We start from the raw sequence: 18,284 nt of genomic DNA, 5'->3' as shown, positions 1-18,284 counted from the left end.
ATGGAACTAAAGGGAAAAGTTGCCATCGTGACAGGATCTGCTCAGGAAATAGGAAAGGCTGTAAGTGAAGCTCTTGCAGACCGAGGATGCAAGGTAAGTTTTTCTATTGTGATCTTTTTCCGAATTTTGGGAAGTTGGACTTTGGGAACTTTCAATAAAATGCTCAATAACATTCTCCACTTTTAGTGAACGAGTACATGTACATTGAAAAATGTGGCTAATATGGGTATATATCTTAGGAGTTACACTTCATCCTGCGATTAACTTGAATATTCAAAGATTTTGTTATCTATTTTAAAACTATGGTTCTTTTTTCTGTAAATCTCTTTGAAGATTCAGAGAAACTGAAATGGCATAATGTACTTTTTAATGTATTGAATTTTTCCCACGGAGCAATATGGCCTTAGTCCCTAATGCTCCTAAAATTCAACAACAGCAAACTCCAAAACCAAAATACATTAAAAAGTGTCTTAGGCCCATTTCAGTTTAAGACTCCATAATATGGTCTTTGGCATGATCAATACAACTCTAGAAGAGCTCTTAGCCAAGATGGACTCTTCAGGAGAACCAAATACGGAACACTCTGAGGAGAACTCCATGAGAGGAAAAGATGAACTCAACTTTGACATGATAACAAATGACTCAAGTGCTCTGATGAAGACATTTGCCGAAGTAACAGAAGCCTACCAATGAGCTGTAACTTGAAGGTTGGAATCATAACTATCGAAAACCTAGTAAGATCAATTTGATCTACGAGAGTACATGCCACGAAAGAGTATCAATGGGCCAATTTTTGCCCTATTTTGAAATGAGCCACAGACCCTTATGCCTTAGGAATATAATGTTCTCTCATGAAACTGAACAGTACAAATCAAATTATTCTTCAATGAGTAATTTGTATCTCTTACAGGTTGCTGTAATTCGTGGGATCAGGCTTGCTTTCAACGTCATGGGAAAAGACCACGGAGGCCAAGGTGGAACTGTAATAAATATATCATCCTTATCAGGTAATAAAACATCAATTAGATGTATTGGATTAGTTCCATCAGCCACAAAACAATTCTCAATATTCCAAGTACTCCTGTGATCGTGTTGTATACTTTATTTTTGGCTTTCTTCCTCCTCTTGCTTTCCAGTTGTCCATTGAACTTTTTCAATAGTCCAGTTCCTACATGACTGGAATGGGCGACCACTCTGCGCATCGTCCTGAACGTCTTCCAGCCCTTCAACATTTTATGGTTAATTTTAGCTGGGTCCTCGAATCCATGACGATGCGATTTTACTGAACTTAAACACGGCTTTCGAGTAGAACGCCTCTGTGCACACTCCAGTTCAGACTTCATAGTGAATAGTTTCAACAGTGGCCAACGTATGGCGCTAGTAGTATCGTTTAAAAAAAACAAGTCTTAAAACTTTTTTGAACACTTTGTATGCCCAGGAGGATTGAGGCTCGCGATGCATTCTTTTTTTTTGAATTAAAGGTCCGTTTTCTGTGTGCGCGTGTGTGTGTCCGAGTTCTTTTGGTAATTTAGTGAGGAATTGCAAAATTTCAGCGATTTACGCATCCAATGCATGTTTTAAAAGATTACAATCAATATTGTTCTAAAAATTATGGGTGAATTCTTAAAAATTGAATTTCTTTCTAGGTTTGCTGCCATTACCTCCAGCTCCAGTTTACTCTGCTACGAAGCACGCAATAGTTGGTCTCACCAGAAGTGTTGGGCTAAGTGTTTTTCATTTGTCATCTTAGTCTTCAGTTGATCAAATCCCCACTAAATAATCTCTCCCTTTAAAGTATTTTTTAAAAGAAATGAATTCTGACTTGGAGGATGAAAATTTATCTACAAGGGGTGATCCTTTAATTCGCTGGCTGGTGTAAGATTTTAAGTTTATCGCGCGTACTTTCCATAATTACCACTGGAGGCGCTCTCCCTGATGGCTACTGAGCAGACTCTATGTGTGCATGTCAGTACTTGTCGAGCGTTGTGAAGAGGGTTTTTTAGCCGCATATCACTGGCGATCATTTTAAAGCGTGTATCATGTCGGACATACAGACTGAACAACAATATGTGATTCGTTATTGTGTAAGACGGGGCTTAAATGCATCGCAAATAGTTAAAGAGAAGAACGAAACGAATGATGGTAATGAGTGTCTTGGTAGGACGGCCATGTTCCGGTGTGACTGAACTTTCGGGTATGAAGTGGTTCTACATCATGACAATGCCAGGTCGCATACGGCCATATTGTGCAGGCAGTGATCACTGCCACAGGTACCGAGGTTCTGCCACATCCCCTTTATTCACCGGACTTAGCCCAGTGTGATTTCTTCCTGTTTCTGCATCTGAAGATAGCTCTGAAAGGCAAGCTTTTTGTGTCCGATACAATGATGCTCGCAGTCTTTCGAAAAATGGCTTGCAAGAAGCATTTGATGCGTGGGTACGATGGTGGAGAAAGTGTGTAAAGTTCAAGGTAGAGCGTTTCGAGAAGGAGAAATCCACAAAATATTCAGATGATGACAATTAAGATAAGATCGTGCACCATTCCGCGAATTAAATGATCACTCCGCGTTCTTTTAGAGAGCTAGAATGGCAAAAGTATTTCTTGTATTTTGCAATGAGTAATGGCAGAACATGCGATGTTTGAAATGTAGAATTTATAAAGGTTGTAATCAAAAAAATGGAAACACCAAAGTCGTATAATTTATATGAGGAATACTGGACCTGCAGCAGAAGAGCCATCGAGACTGTTCGCTGGCTCTTCTGCAGCAGAAGAGCCAGCGAACAGTCTCGATTTAAGCTTCTCAGCACCGATGGAAGAGTTCACATATAGAGGAAACCTCACGAGGGACTGGAACCGTTCTATTGGGAACAGAAATCCTGGATTCAAGTATAAGCTAGGGGTAGAGGAGCTAAACGTTGTTCAAGATGAAAAAGAATTAGGTGTTATGATTTCTGATGTTCCAATTAACAGTACCGTACAATGAGTGGCCAGAAATCGTGGGATATCTACCTAGTAACGGGTAGGCCCACCTTTAGCCCGGATAAGGACAGTCACACGGCGAGGCATTGAGTCCACTAGTTCACGAAAGCGTTCCACAGGTATTTTCATCCACGCCTGCTGCACTGCTGTCCATAATTCCGTCGCATTCCTGGGTGAAGGATTCAAAGCTCGAACGGACCTTAAATTCAAAGCTCGAACGGACCCTAAATATGCTCCACAGGTTTCATGTCCGGTGAACGGGGAAGCCATTACATGGTGGTAAAATCTGCGGAATGCTCTTCGAACCATGTTCTAGTCATCACGGCTCTGTGGAGAGGCGCATAGTCCTGCTGGAAGAGTCCATTTCCCGGTGGGTGAAGGATGACCACGAAGGGATGCAGATGGTCTGCAAGGATGCACACGTAACTTGGACCGTTCAGAGATGCGTCTAGACATACCAGAAGTCCCAACGTCTGCAAGTTGAGCATGCCCAGACCATTACCGACTGTCTACTTGCCTGAACAGTTCTTTGTTGACATGCCGGGTGCATAGGTTTCCGCTAGATATGTATCCTTCCGTCCTCTTGAAATAATTGGAAAGGGGATTCATCGGACCAGGAGACCTGTCTCCAATCATCCAAGGTCCAATGCCAATGTTCTTTCGCTTAATTGAGGCGTAGAGTCCTGGGTCGTGGTGTTAGCAATGGGACTCAGGTGGGTCCCATAACCTATTGAGGCCATCGCCTGATGGTCTTGGTGGAGACGTTTCTGGAACCTCCCTACTTGAAGTCGGCGGTGATTTGTGCTACTGTCGCTCTCCGGTTGGATGAAACAATGCGAGACAGACGTCGACGGACTCGTTCATCCGCCACCGTTCTCCGACCACAGCGCTGTCCACGATGAGATGTTATTCCGGAAATGGCGTATTCCCGATACACTCTTGAACTGTCGAACGGGGACAGTGCAATTTCTGTACCACCTCCGCGATAGAGTGACCCATGAGTCGGGCACCCACCGTCATCTCTCTTTCAAAGTCGGTTAACCCACGACGTTTATCCATACTGACGTCGAATTATCGTCTACGTGAATGCAGTGTACTTAATACCTGCCAAGAGGTGGGTTCGTCGACTAGTGAAAAAGGTGACAACGTCGCGTTGCCCAGGAACCAGGTATCCCACGAATTCTGTCCTTTCAGTGTATATCCCCTTGCACCAATGTTCTGTCCCTCTTATTGCAGTCGTATGATTTTATGGTTAAGCAGTTTTCTTTTCAATTATAAGACTGTCTTATCAGCTATCATCGTATAATAAGATAAACACAAGGCTGAAAATCGATTTTTGCTTTGTAGACTGATTTATATTTTTCGAAATCAGGAGTGAGCGTGTGCGCGGTTTATCCAACGTTCGTGAACACTGATTTGTATTCTGCTCTCCTGGAACACTGTAACAGCGCTGATGTCACCAGAATGATGGTCGCTGGTGCATTAGAAGAATACGCAGTTTTCACGTAAGTGTTCCTCTACTTTATTTTTAATTTATTATTTTATGTTAATGTAGGAGGCGAATCCTTCATCAATTTTATTAAATTATTATTTATTAATTAAAAAACGTATGTAGAAAAAAATATGACAGCACTAGTATATTTTCACTAGTGTATTTTCTGCGATTTTAATCTCATTAAGCATATCTATTGGTACTCTTTCCAGTCCTTCTGATGTTGCCCAAGGTGTTCTGAAGCTCCTGAAGGATGGAAAAAATGGAGCTATTCTGAAAATGCACAAGGACTGTGTCGAGTATGCGTGATCTTTATTACTAGAAATGATGAGATAGAAGATACTTCGGTTTCTCCTTCTATAATTGAACGAAAATTCCTTCAGTTACTTTGCCAGTGGAATAAATGTGAAAATTGATAGATGATATGATTAAATAAAGTAGAATTTTCTCAATAATTTGTCGTGTGTTTATTTGTTAAGTGTACAGACTGCTGCAAAAATAAAATTCAATTTTGATAAATGAGATTAACACAGTAAATTAACAATACCGTATTTACTCACTCAAGATATCTACATTTCAAGAAAAAATCACATGACTTCACTTTGGCGCTGTGGACGGATCTACAATATACAGCACACGAACAGTCTATGATATACGCGCATAAAAAAAAATAAATCTAAAACTGCATGATAATCCATCTGCTGAAAATGGAATTATTACATGCAACCGGACAGACAGACAAATAATAATTGCCAGATTTCTGTTGCTTTAATTTTAATGAAATTGGGAGTGGCTCGACAAATCTTCTAATAAAACTGAAATATTAAATTGCACGAAAATTTATCGGTGTTTATTATTATTATTATTTGGCTGAAGTTTGTTTCTTTGCACGATTTACTACTACAGTAATACTAACGCTTATCGAATAAATTGCTTAGCGCTCCACTAGATGGCAGCACCATAGGATGCAGGTTTGTAGGATTATTCTGGAGACTGGATAAAAACCCTTTGCTTCCAACTGATATGAGTATTCGGTGCAGACTGCCTGATTAAGTTCTTAGTTCATTAAAAAAGTTCTGCGGTGGTGTGCACCGAGTACTCATTGAGTACTCGGTCTCGGTGGATACCTGGCTTTCCCAGGTATCCTTACTACCCTCCATTCTCCTTCATAGGCAATTTGTGTGAGTTTTGGAGCCACCATCAGCGTCACGATGATGTCTGTTTGAAGTACTTTGCAGAAAAAGTTGTCGTGTGAATGACCTTATCGTGTCCCTCAACGTTCAGTGGTTTCAAAAATTATTGATTATCCATCAGAAGAGCTGATTTCTTGAATCCCTGGAGTGCTCAGAAGGTAGAAATATTAGGTCCACCCGAAAACTCATTCATCTGCCCATTCCATCACTATATATGCTGCGCTGGTAGTTGACGTCCTTCCTTTGGGATGCGTCCACTCGTGAAGACAAGGGTGTCTATAATATTTTGGCTGGTTAGTGTATATTCTGTGTATTGTATTACGCAATGTTCATATTGTATAATGCAATACATGTCTACACTGCCCTACCATTAATATCCGGACACCCCTCCATGGATGGGGAAACTGGTCCTATGCATGCAACACGTCACAGAACCTGCTATAAATATGCACACTGGGCTTCGAACAGACAATTGCAGAAGTGGTCATGCAAGATGGTACGTTCAATATAATTAAAGGACTTCAAACGTGGAATGATAGTAGGATGCCACATAAGCAAGCGTTCTGTACGAGACATACCTCCCACCTCGGTGTTTACAGTGACAAGGAAATGTAGCACTTTTTTGCTGTTTTGGGTCCAAAAGGACCCAAAACACCAAAAAAGTGCTCTCAGCAACTTGGAATAGTTGCTGAGAGCACTTGGCTTTGGTAAGACAATTGAGAGCGCTCTCCCATCACAGAAAATCGAAAGCTCCCTCGAAGTCAATGAATATGGCCAGTTCATATTTGGCCCTGGAAGCTGATATGTGGTTAACTAAAGAGACCAAGGCGTCTTCACAGGATTTTCTCTTCTTGAAGCCAAATTGGAATATTTTGACCTTCAATTAAATCTGCTACTCTGTGCTAACAATCTGTAAGATTTGAAAATCTTACAAAAATAAAATATTTTTTATTAAGACTTTGAAAGTTAGTTTTCCTTTGATTCTTGCCATTAATAGGATAAATGGGTAATATATGCAGTTTCAGAAATAAGAATTATTCTGGTAAGAGGTATAAAAATTAAAAGAGTAGTAGGAACGTAAACAGAGCCATTAGCTTTACTTCCGTTAAGACAGGGAACTGATGGAGACAAACCCAGCAGGGGGTCCGGCGCTACAAAAACAACTTAAGGTTTATGAGGGGTCACACACCGGAAACGTATTCTGAACAACACACACTAGTTTCTAAAAATAGACGCTATGTATCCAGTGTCACAATTTGTGGTTTTTTTTTTGAGTGCTATAGAGACAAGCTGTTATGAGACAGAAAGAGTTGTTTTGAAGTATTCGGCCGACGGATGTCAACAGGTTGTAAAGAAAGGGGTATAGAGAATCACGTGCTAGTGCTACGGGGCAGGCTGAACTAAGCCTTCCAACAAATGAAAAGAAAGAAAAATGAAAAAGAAAGAGTGATTGGAAAAAAACACTGTGGGAAGGCGTGGAAAACTCCTGGAGAAAATTGTGGATGGATTTGGAGGAGAGAGAGAAGAAAAAAGGAAGAGGAGGAGAGGGGAGAATCTTTTTGAGCGGTGCTAGTGGAAGGGTGAGTCGGGTAGAGTTGCTTGAAAGATGATGAAGAAATAGCCGACGAAAAAAAGTCGAAGTGGGGTTATCAGTAATGTAGTGAGTGAGAAATTAGGAGATGAACTGGAAAGGGGTAGTAAAGGAAGTTCTGCAAACAGTGAGAATGAGAGAAGAAGATTCCCTTAGAACACCCAGTCCACCGAGGAAGGCGTTAATATCCTGATATAGTCTTGAAAGGCAAAGGTAGCCGTCCTGACAGGAAAAGTAGCAGATCCTGAAAGCGGAGTAGCAGTTGCGAATGCTGTAAGATGATGCCCTGGAAGCTGTAAGATGATGCCCTGGAAGCTGTAAGATGTTGACCTGGAAGCTGTAAGATGTTGCCCTGGAAGCTGTAAGATGTTGCCCTGGAAGCTGTAAGATGTTGCCCTGGATAGCAGAAGATAGCAGCTCTGGATAAGGATAGGATAGAAGGCCCTTATGAAGACACCGGATCACAGAAATTAAGTAAGTGAAAGTTAATTTGAGAATACTGTAAGTTAACTGCTAGAGAAAGGATTGTGGAGCGATAATTGGGGAATTTAATGATAAGAGAAAGTTATTTTTGAAAATACTGTAAGTTAACTGCTAGAGAAAGGACTGTAGTGCGATAATTGGGGAAATTAATGATAAAGATAAGATTAGATGGGTGAAACAAATAGGGGTAAATTCTACTTTAAGGCAATTATGGTTGGTTTAGGCAGTAAATTTGGAATAAGGAGGATAGTAATGTAGATGAGAAAGTGAACGGAAGGAATTGTAGTAAAAATAGAAATATTAAATGTGTGAAGATAAAATTTATGTATATTGCCAACCCTTAAAGGTGTGTTTGAATGTAATATTGTATTTAGGTGATCAAGTTCTGTAACTGACAATGGTTAAAGAAATATATAAGAAAGAGGAATAGGGAATTAAAGAATAAATTGGTAGTTATGATGATACATAAAAGTAATATGATCAATGATATGTTTAACTTTAATGATTAAAAATGTTATTGACACCTATTAGGTATGATTTGATTGTGTTGTAATAGGAGCAGGAATAAGGTGAGCATATAAAGAGTGTAACTATTTAACCTGTGTATGTGTAATGAGAAGGGTGAGATAAAAAAAAAGGGGTCAAGTCTGTAAAGGAGCCTGTTAGATAGGACATAAGAGTTTCTCCCCTATGAACTTAGAATTTTCTGAGAAGTAAAGTCAGATGCGCAAGTGGGGAGATATTATAAAGGGGAGTTGTTTAAATAGGGAAATAATTAAATAAATATAAATAATATATATATATACAACACTAATAAACCCCCCCCCCACAAATCTTTCAAATAGTTTGCCAAAAGAGAGATGGGTCTGTATGCTATGGGATCAGATTTATTTTTGTCAAGCTGGTGAATAATTTTGATCAAAGCTACCTTTTAGAGATTAGGAGAAATCCCCTCAGTAAGACATTTGTTGTACATAAAAGTATTTCTGGAAAGATTTCAGCAAATTTGAGAATTACAGAATTTTCCACAAGATACCTGGACATTTATGGATATTTATTTTTCTTAGGGCCAGCTTTAGCTCGGGAAGAGTAAAGAGATTCATTTCATATGAGGAGTGGTAGGTTGAGTTGCAACTCCTAATAGATATTTGTTCTGGAGTTTCTGTAGCAAGCGATCCAGGATGGCATTAACTGAGTCATTCCAGTTAGATACCTACTTAGGATTTCTCTAGAAGATCTATTATGCTGTTATGTAAGATCTTTGGCACCATACCGGTAGTTGACACGCTGATCGGGATGGTCGTTACTTGTTGCATATGCCACATCTCTTTGATGTCCTGCTTTAGGTCCGTGTACTTCCTGATCTCTTCCTCGTGGATTTTCCAGAGGTTGCCAGCATTGGGCACCACTGTGTCAATCAGATAGGTAGCCTTTTCCTTCTTGTCGACAAGGGTTGTGTGCAGTGGGATTGTCTTGCGCGTTATTATGGTAAGGTCCCAGTACAGTCTGGGATTCATACTTGTAATAGTACACTTTCTTTAATCAACTGGTATTTCCTCGCTAGCTTGTGATGTATTATCTTGTCTGCATGGTCGTGTCTACGGGTGTACTCCTCTGTTTGGGTGATCACCTTGCATCCTGCGGTTATGTGTTGGATCGTTTCTGAGGACAGGTGGCATTGTCGACATGTATCATCCTGATACTTTGGGCTCTTTTTCGATGCATTTTCTATAGTTCCTGGTATTGATCACCTGGTCTTGGATGGTGAGCATGAATTTGGTTGTCACATTGCTGACAATGGAAGAGTGGGGGTTCCTGAAAAACACTTTTGACACTTCGTGGAGTCTATACCCTTATGACTTGAGGCTTAATTATCTAATAGACTGGACACTCAGGCTTAAGAGTTAATTTGTTCCTAACGCGCACTCGTAAAGCGAGAATTTATTTCCCATAGACATAAGGTTAAAAATAGGGGTTACGTTCTCAACAATGAAATTAGTTAGCTAATTAGTTTATGTTTAAATAATCATTGATTTATCGAAAGAAATGAAAACGTAGCCTGCAAAATGAAGCAAATTATAATAATAGAGAAATTATTTGCGACTTACAAATGTTAAAGAATGTTTATTCTTCACCATCATCATCGACTAAATGCACACTCGTTGATCACTCATTATTAGCACTCGTTGGTTAGTTGCTCGAGGAGACGTCTTCTTCAGAAATGTTTCAAGAGGCGTTGTTTCCAAGATAATCTCTTTTAATTATAAATTTCACAAATTGCAACTAACACGATTCACGTGGAGTAACAAGTTTACGAAGCTTAAAAAAAAAGGAATTAAGAGAAGATTCTGAAATTTTATTTATGTTTATTATACGATTGAAGATTACAGTACGAAATATCACAAAGGCGTTCAAAATGGATTCTTATAACGGAACATATAATAACGATGAAAGTGTAGTGCATTTTAATGATTTGAATTGGTAACTAATACAATTTACAAACCACTCTGGTGATCTTAAAAATGACATTTATAATTAATCTTCATATCTTAGATTTTGTTGATACTTGGGAAAAGAAACTCGTAAACCTGGGAACTCACTCGTAAAACGAGAACAGCCTGTACATGTTTTTCCTGGTAGCAGTCTAACTGGTGATGACGAAACTTGGCACCAAAATCACCGGATGAGATATCACAATTTGTTGCTTATCAATAGGGACAGGACCTTACATAACAGAATTCCAAAGATATTGCCCTTGTTGTCACTCTGTAAGTGAACACCGAGGCAGGAGGTAAGTGTACCAGAAAATATAAAGTAAGGTGAGGTTCATTGAAGGATTTAAAATTATGTGGAATATCAGAAATGTTCAACTCTATTTTATTGTTCTAATTCGGTGATTTTATTCATTTTTTAAATTTTCAATTTCAGTTTTTAATTTTTAAAAAGATTGAGAAAAACTGCTGTCGATAAGGAGCAACGAAGTCCATCAGTAAATTATCTGCCAATTTGCTCTTACTTGTGGTTGGCTTACTGGAAAGTTTTCCTTTAACTGCTTTAATATTTTATTTATTAATTTTAAGATATTAATGTATAACAGAATCGATGCTAGAATTGTTGACATATGCCAGAAGGTTTCCAAATTTTCTTGAAGATTCAGGATCATTCAACAAGTATTTTGCAGATGGTGGTAGATCAATTAGCACCAGAATTGCTGGGTGGGAGATGAAGGTCCTGAATCGAGTGGAAGAAAAGGCTTTACTTGTAACACATTCAAAGATTATAAGCTCTTACTGAAGAGAGCTTTCTGTACTTAGTTCCTACAACAGACTCAATCCATTTGGATTTGATTTGACTCTGTGTATAGTCCGATCGCTTTCAGAAACCCGACCCTTCCACACTCTTTGTCCCTCCTGTACATTCTACACTCAACCTAATGAAATCCTTCATCTCCTATCTCTGGATGACACCATATCTCGTTAGTTTTATCACAGCAACGTTGGTTGGTCAAATCAAGGCTCTAATTCATGTAGTTTATTGGACTGATTTCAATATTTTTATTTTTTTCCTCTCATTAGTTGGATCAGCAGTTTTTAAAGGGAGGATGCAAGAGTGATTTTGGCCTATGTCACTAACCTTCGTCATTCTACTGGCTCTTCTAATCCATCGGGTTAGCAATTTCCCTGAAAACCCTCAGCAAAACCTTGTTTTCAAATAATTTCCATCTTTCGAGTAACCGCAGCTATTTGTATCAACAATTCCCTGAAAATGGCAAAAGCCGAGGAGACCCCATGGACTACAAGCTCCTGACTTGAATCCACTCCGTTTTTACCTGTGTATGCGATACAAATATTTCGCCAAAGAGTAGAACAAACTATAGGTGGTATTGACTATCGTTCCACTACGTGCGTTATGGTAATTTAATTGTAAAATTAGAGAATTATGTTTTCCTTCGTCAATGAAATGCCCAAGCCAAGAAAGAATATTTCTTTAAAAGGAAGCAACCCAATAGGCAATAAGTTCTAAGTGGTTTCTTCTTTTTCAGGATGGAGCTACAAGGAAAAGTTTCTATCGTGACTGGAGCAGCCCAAGGCATAGGAAAGGCCATAAGCGAGGCCCTTGCAGAGCAGGGATGTAAGGTGAGTTTTTGAACGTGACATTTTTCCGAAATTGGTAAATTCTAAACCAGTGGTTGCCAAACAATGTGGGAACAATTCAAAGACAATAACGGATTCAGCTTTGGCTCAGAAGAGCGATGCAACATAACCTCGAAATGTTCCAACTGGTAAAAAGTTTTAAAATGAATTGAACAGCCTCATAAGGGAACATCTTGCAACACAGAAAAATTCGACTGGGTTAGAGATCCATTTGCGAATTCCAACTGTTTACATCTGACATTAAATGAGGAGGAGGAAATGGACTGGATTTCGAGTGATCGCGCCTTGAAATTGGAACACGGGAGTATGCCACTGGACTCTTTTAGGATATACAACCAGAAACAGTATCCACGCATGTCTTCAAGAGCATTATCCATTCTTCTACAGTTCTCCACGACATATTGGTGTGAACAGAGATTTTCAGCTCTGATAAATATCAAAGACCAGAAAAGATAGAGGCTTATTTGTGTTGATGAGGAGCTGAAAGGTTGTTTGTCTCAATTAGACCTAATATAAATTAGTTTAGCCGAAAAAAACAAGCTCACAGCTCTAATTGAATTTGTATATTTTGTGAATATTCAGTGAGAATCATGTCTTTATGTAACTGCATTTTTTTCATACTTTCTGGATGTCTCATGATCATATGAAGTAGTTGAATTAAATATAATTTTTCGAGGTGCGTGTGGTTGGAGAAAAGATTCTGATCAACCTGATCGATTTGAAACGTAAATTCCTGGAGCGCCAAGGTTGTTTGATATTCTATGTTCTTATCCTGAACAGGTTTAGCACAGTTAATGGAAATCCATGGTTCTTTTGACCAGATACTCAACCTTTTTATATAACTCGATTAAAAATGGATACCATTTTTAAATTAGATCCATATCATCCTACCAACGTGATGATAATTGAAGAATAATAAGTTATTCTTAAGTTTAGAAGAAGGCACCATTAAGAAAACAAAGTTAGTCATTGATGTGTCGAAAGCAGCCATCCCAAAAGAACACACAATGAGTGGCAGAAGAAAGGAGAATGCAGCTCTAAAAGGAACTGTATCTGAATGATTGCTTTCCCAAAGTACCCAATGTGTACATTGGCTGCCTAATTCTCCAGATATGAATCCAATTGAGAATGTCTTGGATATGTTGGAAAGGAAAGATATCTACCGACCACAATACAATAGCTGACAAATATCTTGATGAAAGAGCAGTAAAATCTGGAGGAAGATTCCCTCAGGGTTCTAGGGTTCTATTTTTTGATCTCTTAGACAATAATCCTCTCATATAAATTTTCGTTAGAGCAGTAAATTCTTGTACAAACTTAAATCATTATAATTTCTGGTATTTTTCCGTCCATCCAAAATTAACATGGAATGCTTCCTCTTTAGGTATGTATAGCAGATACCAATGAGGAGAAAGGTCAATCCACAAGTTCGGAGATCAACAAGAAACATGGAAAAGGAGCTGCAATGTTTGTTAAGTGTGACGTGACCTCAGAAGCTGAATTCGAAGGTAAATCACGTTATCTTAAACACTGACTTACCCTTAACTATAGACACCATCTTAAAAAAAGAAATTCGGTACGAAAAGGGACAGCATTACCTGATGATGTCTGTAAGAATTCCAGAAGGCAAGTGGAAACAAGTGATTTGATATTAAACTCATTTTCTAAAATATAATCACTAAACAGCAGCCAAAGAACCATACAAGAAATTCCATAACTCATTCAAAATATTTTTGTTTCAAGGTCTATTCCGGGAAGTAATCTCCAAGATGGGGAAAGTGGACATTGTCATCAATAACGCAGGAATATATTCAGAGGAGAACTGGGAACTGATGATACAGGTTAACCTGGTGAGTATTATTCCATCTACACAAAAAATGAATTATGTTATTCAAACTTATCTTTAATATACAATTTGTTATTGTTTCCAGGCTGGTGTTGCTCGTGGGAACCAGCTAGGTCTCCGATTCATGGGAAAAGACAAGGGTGGAAATGGTGGAACTATAATAAACACCGCATCCTTAGCAGGTAATAGAATCATCAACGTATTAGACCCATTTTACTTTAATGATCAGTTGCAGGAAAAATTATCATAATATACCAAGAAGCTACTGATTCTGATTTGATACTTTAAAAATTAGAAACCTTTTGAAATTGGGGTCACCAGATAGTTAAAAGTAAATTGTGAAAATAAGTTGTCAGATGGTGTGATCACCACTGTAAGCTTTTCTGGAGATCCATAGTCAGCCGGTCATGGGAAGCCAGGTGATGCATCCAGACTCTTTCGTGTTCTGTTGGTATGGACTGAGTCCGCGTATGCTTTTAGAAGGTCTTGTTACATCCAATGGATATCGTTCGGTCGTACCGAACCAATTTCACTCTGCAATGCTTCGTTTTTATCCGTTTTACGATGGAATTCTTTCAAGACGACAACAGAACTATTAGCTGCACCGAATGGTTCGGGGAACCGTCCTAAGGTTTCCAACATCTACCATGGCTGATTAATTATTCGTCATTAGAGATTACTGTATAAATTAGCGCAGGTTGGAATAACAGCGAAGATCAATTAGTGGATTAGGGGTTGGTTGAAGAGGAGACAGCAAATGATGGTATGGGTATTTCTCGGAGGAACGTGGATCTGGTAGTATCTTATCTGATTTTCGAGGTGAATATTCAGAACTGTTCAGTGATAAAATTTTACTGATTCTGTGCGACTAAACTAACACCATCCCATGCATAGAAGGGTAGTAACACAATAATTGATTCAGAGAAATTTGCGTAGTTGGTGGGAAAAGGTTAGGTTGAAAAGGTCATTGCAGAAAGTGTCTGCAATTCTGTCTCAGACACAATAGGAGGGAATACACGATGAGAGACTTGTCAACGAATTTGGCCCTAGAGCAAATTTGCAAGGATCACGAGATAGAATTTTTCTTTGGGTCAATGCTTGTTAACAGGAGAGACTGTTTTTACAGGGATGGGATACACTTAAATAGAAGGGCCGCGAGGATTTTTATTGATATTTATTTATTTTTATTCTAACAGATTCATACTCTTTCTAATATGGGTCCTTCAGACATCCATGAAGGACCTGCATACAGGTAGGGAGGACTCATATTAGAAAGAGTATGGCTGTGTTGGACCCGGTATAGAGGACATCGAGATCAGTGAAGGGAAAGAAAAGTTTTCTTGCCAAAAAAGGCTTCAATTCTTCGAATTTCAGTGTCTGGCATCTTCGAGGTGGTCAAATTGAGCTGTCTAACGCTCTGAATGGATTCAGTAATCTCGGTGATTATGGGATTCTTCCTCTAGCTCAGATTACACAAATGAAGGGGTGTGTAAGTTCAAATTGAGGAAGGATGTTTGCAGGTCGAATGTGCTGAAGTTTGCTTTCATCCAGCTGGTGGTTGATTTTCTTAACAAACTTCAGTTTGTTAAGAAAATTATGGAAGTGGTTAGTGGGTATTTTTAAAAGAATTCAAGGAAGAACTAGAAAACTTGCATCATTTGCCACTATTAATACTTATGCAAATACTAAAGTAAATGTAGTTAGAATGGACGTGTTAAGATAATGCAATCAGAGTTAGATTCTATGTTTAAAAAATGAATAAAAGTTTCAAGTAAAAATTTTATTTTCAGGCTTAATACCGTTTCCTGCAGCTCCACTTTACTGTGCGACTAAACACGGAGTGGTTGGACTCACCAGATGTTATGGGGTAAGTGTTTCTGATTTAATTATGGAGTCATGGTGGAGTCATCGAAGTATTTTCAATTAACAGACACTTAACCCACCTATCGGTAACAAAATTTCAGTTTTATTGAAAATCAGAAACAAAATCATCATTCATTTTATGATTCTATGGAGCTTGAAGAAGGGCTCAGTGGAAGACCCAACCTCCAGTAATTTAGAAACCTTTATTGAATGTCTAGTAAGATCGTCTTTTAACCAAAATTTTGTTACCAACAAGTTGGTCAAGTGTAGAAAGGAATATAGGTCCATTTCACTGCAATTCTTTTCTTCTACTATCTTTAACTGCCTTATTTCTTATCATCTTGTAATGAAATAAATACAAAGCCAAAAATTCATCTGACTACTTTGGCTCTCTTTGTAGGACGATTTTCATTTTTCCAAATCTGGAGTGAAAGTTTGTGCTGTTTGTCCCACGTTCGTAGAGACCGACATGTACTCTAAGGTACTAAAGGATGCCAAAGACAATAAGATTATTGAAGATGCAATTCGGGAATTCTCAGCTATTAGGTAAGTATTCAACTCATTCCACAGCCTTCTTCTTAGACAGTAAAATATCCTTTTATTCTTCTTCCCCAACTTTTGGTCATTAGTGCATGTACAATTATATTTTTACTAAGTCTATTATTCCTTCCAGTCCTTCTGATGTTGCTCAAGGTGTGCTGAAGATTCTGAAAGACGCTAAAAACGGAGCATGCTTGCTAGTGGACAAAAAGGGTCCCAACTATGTCTAAAAATCATGTACTCCAGGAATGCACAGTTTGAAATATCAGTGAAATAAACTCTGCTTTTCTCAATAAGTGTTGTTGTGTTTATTGAAATGTATATGGATTAATTAAAGGACATAATAAACATTCAAATTTGAAAGTAAATTAGAAATACCGAATTCACTCGTCAAATTTATTTGCGTTTGTTTTCTAAGAAAAGTGGTTTTCTTGAAAATTTCATTGAACTATAGATTGTAGAAAAACAACCAGAATATATTTTTTTTTCAGTCCGCGGATTCAACTTTTTCTTGTACAAAAATGAGTCTTTGGAGAGAGAAGAAAGGTCCATCTTAGAAATCAGAACTTCCAGTCAACGTATATATCTTCAGAAGCGCGATTGAGTGAAAATGTTATTTCCATTAAAAAGTTAGTGAATTTGTTCATGAAAATTAGCTCATGAACATCATGGAAACAGCATAGCCCACCACTGTCCAAAAATTCAGAACTCATCCCGCCACGGGGATGATCATGGCCACCAGGTTTTTAGATATGGAAGGAATTTTTTTTGATAGACCACGTGCCATATAAGAAGACCATCATTGGATGAATACATTCTGTTCCATTATGGCCTCCTTTCAGAAGGGACCACAGAGGAACAAAAATAAAGGAAATCGAAGACAACACTCCTTAGCACAGGTCCCATGAAGAAATTTCTGCTCTGAGAGATTTCGGATTGCAGAAATTAAACCACCTACTTACTATATAGGCCAGTCCTTGCCCCCAGTGATTATTTCCTCTTCAGAAATCTGAAGAAACGAAATACTTGCGTGGGCATTTTTTCAAGTGTTGACCATCTCGAAAAAGCTGAGAATAGCTTTTGTAAATGGCTTTTTCAGAGACCAAACAATGTTTTTTTCAGCTATTTCCTCTTTGCCTTGAAATGGAGATGCAAGCAAAATAGAAACAGAAGATACCAAACTCTTTAAATCTTAGTTTATGTCTAAAGTGGTCTACTACCAGGGTTTCAGCGTTCATTGTTCATTGTAATTTCGTTGTTGAGTTATTACTGCTCAGTGACAACTTATATTCACAACGAGTGAGATACAAGATGGTAGAGCATATTGAACCCATCACTAAATTTAAGCCATAGAATTTTATGCTTCGAGAGATAAAAATCATTACTTTATACACATACAATAATGTCTGCTGAAAAGTTCATTTTCTGTTTGCTGGACGAAAGACCTGATTTTCGGGGAGAAAAAACCATGCTACTCTCGCCTGAGACTGACTAACTCAGCAACGTTGTGAAAATTGGCCCATAAATAATTCCTCGTTTCATAGACGCGACTCGAACTCAGGTCTTTTCCACCCGGTGTGAGGATAATGGCGATTCTGCCAACTGTGCTATCCTCGAGGGCTTTATGGACTGTACACTAACCCCACTTTTAATTTTTCATCCCAAGATAAATAATTATCTTGATATACTAAGTATCATCATTTTCCCAATAAATTTAAAGAAGGCTATATATGTAGAAAAATCTTGAAGGAGTTTTAAGGAACCGAATACCCTTCCAAGAACAGACATGAATTCTTCCTGGAAGGGTATTCAGAGAACCATGGCGGAAATGGACTAACGTTTAGGGGTCGCCTTATGTAAGACACAACACATGTACCCATGTACACAAGAGATTAGCCGACCATGGCAGAAACCAACCAGAGAATTTGGGACTGTCTGCTACCTCCCAGAGGATAGTGGCAGGCAATGTGGGGTCCCATCAGCGGCACCGCGGCAGAAAGCCAGATGAACAACACAACTCAACATTACAGTTGCATAAAACATCAACAACTCCCACTTCTGGGTTTTTACAGAGTACTGTTTCCCCAGTACAAGAGAAATTGGCGCAGTTGTGGGAAACCACCCAAACACCATACCACAAACT

At 38.6% G+C, this 18,284-nt stretch overlaps 2 protein-coding genes across 2 annotated transcripts; both read left to right on the top strand.

Annotated features, from left to right (window-relative positions):
- LOC150086235 (15-hydroxyprostaglandin dehydrogenase [NAD(+)]-like) lies at positions 1–4,780 on the top strand. The gene is made up of 4 exons (XM_090374835.1): positions 1–93; positions 911–1,007; positions 4,352–4,484; positions 4,684–4,780. Exons 1-4 carry the CDS (start codon positions 1–3, stop codon positions 4,778–4,780), a joined length of 420 nt encoding a protein of 139 aa, XP_090230961.1.
- Positions 4,781–10,472: 5,692 nt separating this feature from the next.
- On the top strand, positions 10,473–16,386 carry LOC150086234 (15-hydroxyprostaglandin dehydrogenase [NAD(+)]-like). Its single transcript, XM_090373782.1, has 8 exons — positions 10,473–10,529; positions 11,781–11,874; positions 13,277–13,400; positions 13,636–13,742; positions 13,824–13,920; positions 15,529–15,605; positions 16,002–16,147; positions 16,275–16,386. Exons 2-8 carry the CDS (start codon positions 11,782–11,784, stop codon positions 16,369–16,371), a joined length of 741 nt encoding a protein of 246 aa, XP_090229908.1. The 5' UTR covers positions 10,473–10,529; position 11,781; the 3' UTR covers positions 16,372–16,386.
- The last annotated feature ends 1,898 nt before the right edge of the window (positions 16,387–18,284 follow it).

Source organism: Mastigoproctus giganteus, chromosome 5, assembly GCF_048544385.1.
Source record: "Mastigoproctus giganteus isolate SK-2022 chromosome 5, ASM4854438v1, whole genome shotgun sequence".
Lineage (NCBI taxonomy): Eukaryota > Metazoa > Arthropoda > Arachnida > Uropygi > Thelyphonidae > Mastigoproctus > Mastigoproctus giganteus.
This window is presented reverse-complemented; position numbering and strand designations above follow the sequence as displayed.